The sequence below is a fragment of the Nansenia antarctica genome (genome assembly GCF_963989245.1).
Source record: "Nansenia antarctica genome assembly, chromosome: 17".
NCBI lineage: Eukaryota > Metazoa > Chordata > Actinopteri > Argentiniformes > Microstomatidae > Nansenia > Nansenia antarctica.
The window spans coordinates 25,147,041-25,154,291 of record NC_137687.1 but is presented as its reverse complement, the minus strand read 5'-3'; the positions used below and the strand labels follow the sequence as shown (position 1 = coordinate 25,154,291).

At 42.4% G+C, this 7,251-nt stretch overlaps 2 protein-coding genes across 3 annotated transcripts; one reads left to right on the top strand and one right to left on the bottom strand.

The window, feature by feature from the left end:
- The first annotated feature begins 383 nt into the window (after positions 1-383).
- Positions 384-4,095, top strand: ift20 (intraflagellar transport 20 homolog (Chlamydomonas)). Of its 2 annotated transcripts, none has more exons than XM_080547616.1 (5): positions 384-462; positions 1,045-1,217; positions 2,403-2,488; positions 2,765-2,868; positions 3,114-4,095. In XM_080547616.1, the coding sequence occupies exons 2-5, from the start codon at positions 1,091-1,093 to the stop codon at positions 3,193-3,195; spliced, it is 399 nt and encodes a 132-aa protein (XP_080403742.1). In that variant the 5' UTR covers positions 384-462; positions 1,045-1,090; the 3' UTR covers positions 3,196-4,095. The 2 variants fall into 2 exon arrangements, with proteins under 2 accessions (XP_080403742.1, XP_080403743.1); XM_080547617.1 differs by lacking the exon at positions 384-462 and adding an exon at positions 469-632.
- Positions 4,096-4,401: 306 nt separating this feature from the next.
- tmem97 (transmembrane protein 97) lies at positions 4,402-7,160 on the bottom strand. Its single transcript, XM_080547525.1, has 4 exons — positions 6,988-7,160; positions 6,463-6,607; positions 5,090-5,442; positions 4,402-4,644 (listed from the first exon to the last, which is right to left on the bottom strand). Exons 1-3 carry the CDS (start codon positions 7,102-7,104, stop codon positions 5,171-5,173), a joined length of 534 nt encoding a protein of 177 aa, XP_080403651.1. The 5' UTR covers positions 7,105-7,160; the 3' UTR covers positions 4,402-4,644; positions 5,090-5,170.
- Positions 7,161-7,251: the final 91 nt, after the last annotated feature.

The window sequence follows — 7,251 nt, the reverse complement described above, 5'->3', positions numbered from 1 at the left end:
TGGGCCTGGGCCTTTGTTTCTTGCCAGCTCACCCCGATGTTCTTCAGGTCTTGGAGTGTGGAACGTCTCCAGGTGTTTTTCGGCCTTCCAGCTTTCCTCTTCCCCTGCGGGTTGTAGTCCAAGGCCTGTCTAGTGATGTTGTTGGAGTCCTTCCTAAGGGTGTGCCCTATCCAGCTCCACTTTCTCCTTTTGATGGTGGTAGCTATGCTGTCCTGGTTTGTTATTCTCCACAGCTCTTCATTTGTGATTCTGATGGGCCACCACAGAATCCAGGTTTAAGGTGGGGGCTTTTATTGTGAAGAAATGCTTGCATTTACCGGAAGTAGGTGGGCGGGACTTCAACTAACGGAACACAGATCGCGACTGTGTTTGTTTCCCTGGCAGCCGAAGAAGAAGAGGAGGAGTGTGTGTCCGGTGGTGTGGATTCTGCCACATAATCATAAAAATTGACAGAAATCGACGGTAGGTGTGTGACTTCTGAATTGAAGACTTTCCTCACTTGTTATCCATGAATGTCCTTCTGTGCTTAGCCAGCTAGGACCAGACCAGACGGTCCATCGGTGCTCCAGGGTGGACCAGCTAGCCCACTACTAGCTAGATAGATAGACACTTGCCAGCTGCTCTGTTTGTTTGTAAGTCGTTTTCCAAGTATTATGAAGTCAAAAGTTTTGTGTCAAATGTGTCCTTTTCAGTAGACAGTAGACACCACACCATCTACCGGGAGACCCTCCTCAGAGTGCCTGGCTGGACTGCGATCAGACGTCCTAGCCAAGTCCTTTTTCTCAGCTCCTTTCCTTTGCTCTCCCACTAATCTAACATCTTATCTCCTTGTAGTCTTTCACCTAACCTGTCTTTTTAGATCATGCCAGGTTAGCATTACATCAGAGAGCAGGAGAGCAAGACTATGGACACTGAAGACGCACCGCGCCCATGTGCCTTTGTGCCCCACAGAACCACACTGGACCTGGATCTAACCAATCGAACCCTCATTAACATTCATTGAACGTCTTTGGTTGATGTGTTCTTGGTGTGTCTTCTTTTCAGCCCCTTCCCCTTCCATCACCTCCTGGGGTAGATAGGCCGTGTGGCCATGGCGAAAGACCCGTTAGCTGAGGCTGCCCTTCACTTCGATGAGCTCAACAAGCTGCGGGTTCTGGAGCCTGAGGTGGGCCAGAAGACCACCGAACTCAAGGAGGAGTGCAAAGACTTTGTTGACAGTAAGAAGAGTTAATAATAATAATGAAGTTAATAATACTCAATGAGGCTATAACTGACACACATATTGTGTGATAAATGGTGTAGGATTTTGCACAATGTTTGTATTTGAATGTCACTTACTTTAGACAAATGTACATTTTGTAAGTCGCTTTGGATAAAAGCATCTGCTAAATCAGTTCTTGAATATACATTTATGAAGCTATGTAAAATGTATGTGTAAAAATATGTAAAAGACAAATTGTCGAATACGATGGGAACCTTGCTTTCAAACTGCAAACATGAAGCTAAGAATCTAGGTGTAATTATAGATTCTGGCTTAAGCTTTGAGCCTCACATCAAATCTATCTGCATTTGATCATCTACGGAATATTGCAAAAGTTAAACATTTTCTCCAGCAAGCTGATGCAGAAGTGTTAATGCATGCTTTTGTTATTACCCGTTTGGACTATTGTAACAGTCTCCTTCCTGGTCTTCCGAAGAAAGCTACAATTGCTGCAATTAGTCCAAAATGCAGCAGCGAGAGTTTTAACCAGAACAAGCAGACGAGCTCATATAACTCCTATTTTAGAAACTCTACACTGGCTTCCTATTAAGTTCAGAATAGATTTCAAGATCCTTCTGCTTGTTTATAAAGCTCTCACTGGCATAGCACCAGAATATTTGAAAGACCTTTTGCTAGCATATCAGCCCAGTAGAGCTCTCAGGTCTTCTGACGCTGGTTTTCTCTGTGTACCACATGTACAAAAGAAGAGATTTGGTGAAGCTGCATTCTCATTTTATGCACCCAGATTGTGTCTCACTGCCAGTTTACATTAGGGATGCAACCTCAGCACACATGTTCAAGTCAAGACTAAAAACCCATCTTTTTAATATTGCCTTTAAATGACTAAATAATTTAATTAAGATTATAAAAACCCATCCTTTTAATATTGCCTTTAAATGACTAAATAATTAAATTAAGATGATAAAAACCCATCCTTTTAATATTGCATTTAAATGACAAAATAATTCAATTAAGAGTATATAATGATTAAAGCACTTAATGCAACGTTTGCAGAAAAAGCGCTATACAAATAAAGTTATTATTATTATTATTATTATTATTATTATTATTATGTATTTTTGATTCCATGTGTTAAAACACTGATGATTATTACCACGTGATACCATGTTATCTTTAACAGAAATTGGCCAGTTTCAGCATATAGTTGGAGGTCTCATTGAGCTGGTGGATGAATTGGCAAAAGAGGCAGAAACTGAAAAGATGAAGGTAAGAAAAGTGGCAACACTGCTCGATATGAAGCAGCTCGCAAATCAATAGCATAGTAGTAATAGTTGTGTAAGTTTGAGTAGTAGTCCATCTTGGCAAAGCCCACTTTTTAAGCTGTCAGGAGATCAAGGTGGCTGGTGGACTTTGACATGTGGACTTCCAAGCTTGTTTGTGTTTTTCTGTAGGAACAATCCCTTATCTGAGTTAACACTCTGTGCTCTCTCTCTCTCTCTCTCTCTCTCTCTCTCTCTCTCTCTCTTTCTCTCTCCCACTCAGGCTATAGGAGCCAGGAACCTGTTGAAGTCTGTGGCCAAGCAGAGGGAGGCACAGCAACAACAGCTGCAGGCTCTTATAGCAGAGAAGAAGATGCAACTAGAGAGGTAAGAGTGATGACAAACACCCGAGGGCTCTGATGACGTCAGACTGAATCCCAAATAGTTTCCTAACCCCTTTCCCTTAGGGCCTAAGCACTCTGTTGGTCTGAGTGGATTGGATAGGTTGACATTAGGGGTGGAACGGTACACATGTTTGTGTAACCAACATGTTTGTGTACCGTTACACCTTAGTTGACAGTTGTCTGTTAAAACACTGGAATTAATAACGTCTTGTTGATGGTTTGTTGCAGATATCGCATAGAGCACGACGCTCTCTCCAAAGTAGAAGCTGAGCAGAATGAGTTCATTGACCAGTTCATTCTGCAGAAGTAAAGGTTGTCACAAAGGCTGTGTGTGCGTGTGTTTATGTGTTTGCGGTCATGTTACCAGGGTGCCTGTCTATTGTTCTCTATGGGTAATACCCGCACTGAGAATCACTCAACTGAACACAACGACCTCTCTTTTACTCAAAAGCAATCCAAACTCTAAAAACAGACCAGTTTACCCTGATCACAAGCAGAGTCAGAAAGGTGTAAATGTATTCCCTTTTTAAGCTTTAGACACCATAGCAAGCTTTTCACTAGCAGGTGTCAAAATTGCCCCCCCTCCCGCTCACAGTGGTGCATTTCTAAGGTGTTGAGTGCTTGAATTTAATTAGAACCTAAGACTCTAACGCCTTTCACACTACTTCCGACAAGAAACAGGGGAAAGGAGCTATTTATATACAAAGGAATTTATTTATACTATTTATACCGAAGAATTACTCTGTATAGCTAGTTTTATTACCTTTTTTTATCAACAAGAAAAAAGTACAGTATTTGCATGTTACTGTAAATAATTTCATGATTTTGAAACATGTCAAATGTTGTTATTTCATTTCGCTGTGTGTCGTATGTAACACTTACTGTTGTGTGTACGCTTTCTTTTTGTGTGTTTACATCAGAAGTCTTGTTTTCATGTTTGAATTGTTTAGCACTTGTCTGGGACCACACCGTATTCCATAGGTGGCTAATTGGAATTTCAGGCTAGTGTGTAACCAAACAGTGAAGTTACATTCAAAATGAATTATAATCTTTACTGTTTGTTTGTGTGCTTATTTGCAGTATCTCTTCAGTCATTGTAACAATAACATACTGTGTATTCACATTCTCATTGTTGATTTTGTCCATATTGAAGTTGAATATTAGTAAGCAAACATTGTAGACAAACTTTGTCTGAAGATGATATTTATGCTCAATAAAATGAAATATGATCAATAAAATGTGCCACTCTTTCTTTCCCACCTCTTGTTTTGGTGTCATTCTTCACTACATCTTTTTAAAGGTATTTCTTTGACTGGGTCAGTCTGACTCATGCTGACATGGGCAGATATGTAGGCCATGGTGCTAGACCACTGGACCACCCCAGGCCATGGTGCTAGACCACAGATCTGTACCAAGATCACTGTGATGAATGACTATCTATTTGAGTTCAAATGAATGCTGAACATAATGCCACACTATTCACTTGATATAAATATTTCAATTGACAAACAGAATAGACCAGATATTACAGTGCCTTTATTAATAAAAACATGTAGTTGTATCAAGGACTAGGTCTTGTACTGTTAGATACAGATGAATTGTTATATCTTACATAGACTATACAATTTAACCAATGACAAAAACCTATCAGTGTGAAGGATGGAAGATTGATCGTAGGGTCACAGAATAAGAATATCACAATTTGTGCTAATGGATTCAGGGCACACGTTTGATACCTTTAAACCAGTGGTTCTCAAACCTCTCCTCGGGGACCCCCAGCCGCTCCACATATTTGATCTGTTCCACCACCAGCACACCAGATTCAACTAATCAAGCTTTCAGTGTGGCAACTCCCACCCTCTGGAACTCTCTCCCCACGGCGATCCGCAATGCCCCCCCTACCCTGGACACTTTTAAATCAGCCCTCAAAACCCACCTGTTCTCTAAGGCCTTTGGCCTCTAGTCTAGTTTGTCACTCTCGCTGTCTTTGTTTCTTTGCTTTGTTTTTCTGTTCTGTCTGTCTGATTGTCTGTCTATGAAATGTGTTAAGCGTCCTTGGGTTTGAGAAAGGCGCTATATCAATCCAAGCTATTATTATTATTATTATCAAGTGTACTTGATGAGTTGAATCAGGTGTTGGAACAGATCAAATACAGATCAAATACGTGGAGCGGCTGGGGGTCCCCGAGGAGAGGTTTGAGGACCACTGGTTTAAATGCATCACAATGAGGCTGCCGTCCTCCCGAGTTCCACCTCCACCAGCCTCGCCTGCTTGGACCAGCGTCTCATCTGACCTTCTTGGTCTTGGCGGCGCCCCGGACGGCAGGGGAGGAGTTGTAGGTGGAGCTGTGGAGCATGGTGACGAGCAGCAGGAGAGGAACCACCAGGTACGGAGCGTAGATGGACACCAGGGTGAGGCGTTCCCTCTGGGTCTGGGGGCCCGGGTGGGGCTGGGTGGGGAACGGGTAGAAGAGGATGTGGGCTAGGATGGGGACCAGGGTGGTGGCCACGTGGGCGGAGTACACGATGGCCGGGGTCCTGATCCACCTGCAGCCTCCTGGAGGACGGATGACACATTATTCAATTCAATTCAACTTTATTCGCCATGTGCAGTGCACTAGGAACATGACTTGGTATTCTACCATGCTGAACAAGCTACAGTACATACAACATACAACAGAAAGACGGCAATCCAACAATACTCAAGACAAAATATACAGTACCAATATGAGTGAATATTATAAATAAATATACTGTACAACTTAGTGCAAGAACATGTAAGGTGCAAGGTGCAATGATCAGGAGTTATTGAGGAGGGCTGTGGCTTTGGGGAAGAAACTGTTATACAACAGTTAGTTCCGACCAAGTCATTTGATTGGACAAGAGGCACCCTACATAATAGATACATACTCAGATTCCTACCGATCACCTATCCCCTATTTATATCCCCCCTATTTATGTCTATTCATGTCTCATTCTTGTTTTTTATTATTATCTTAGGACAGTGTTGATTGTTAGCACCTAGGGTTTGCATTTCAATTTCGTTGTACCTGTACAAGGACAATAAAGATCATTAATTCATACTTGTACTCTGCAATGACAATAAAATCTAATCTAGATTGATTCATTCATTCAGTAATCAATGTCAGATTTATAATGCATAACATACTGTACACGAGAGGAACTGAGGCCACTTTTAAAATCAATAAATAACAAACAATTGTCAGAGGGCAGGCATAATCTAGCTCACGACCTCTGAAGTTTAAATGCAATACTTAACATTATTCACAACAAACTCCTCGCAAGCGTGATATGTGCTTGTGTGTTCCCTGAAGGGTTTGGGAGCAGATCAGACACACAGTCCCAATGCCCATTCCAATACTAGAAACATGTAATGTACAAAATACACTTCTGAACTATTCTCTACTATTCTATATAGTGTGTTGAGCATGGGCGCCCCATAGCGGTCAGCCATGGTTACTGCACCGCTGTGATACTACACAAGCTGAATCAAAGGTCTGTTTACATTGACAACACGCATTCTGTAGTAGGGTTAGGGTCATAACTCGAGTCTGACCTTTCAGAAAGGCATAGGTAGCGACGGGGAAGAAAGGCGTTTGCACCAGCGCTTCGCAGAAGATGAATGACTTGAACCAGGCTGGGGGGTCCAACATCATGGGATCTTTGAATTCAGCTGCATACCATTTCAGAAGATCTTTGAGCTGTTAAAATGAATGAAAAACCAACGACTCATGAACAATCTTCACGATTAAGAGTGCCTTACAGTGACCCGTAGCTCACGAACTCCATGATCAACTCATAGGGTTCTAGGACCACACACACACACACACACACACACACACACACACACACACACACACACATCGCGCACACACACACACACACACACACACACACGTACACACACACACGCACGCACACACACACGCACACGCACGCACACACACACACACACACACACACACACACACACACACACACACACACGCACACACACACACACACACACACACACACACACACACACACACACACACACACACACACACACACACACACCCTCTACCATCCAAATACTTACCACTTGAGGATACACTTGTGCAGGAAGCAGCGCTTGAAAATCAATCAATAAAGTTATAGGAATGTGAGAGGCGAAATAAAAGAAGAATATGATTTCTAATATACGAAGAATACCCATGTTGTGTGAATTTAAATGTCGATTAATAACTACATTCACAGACCATCCCAGGGAGTCTACACACACTTAACAGAGACCCGGAGATGGAGCTATCTGTGTGGGTGGGCGGGGCCTGTGAAACACGTGTCGTATGGTCCGATCCTATTG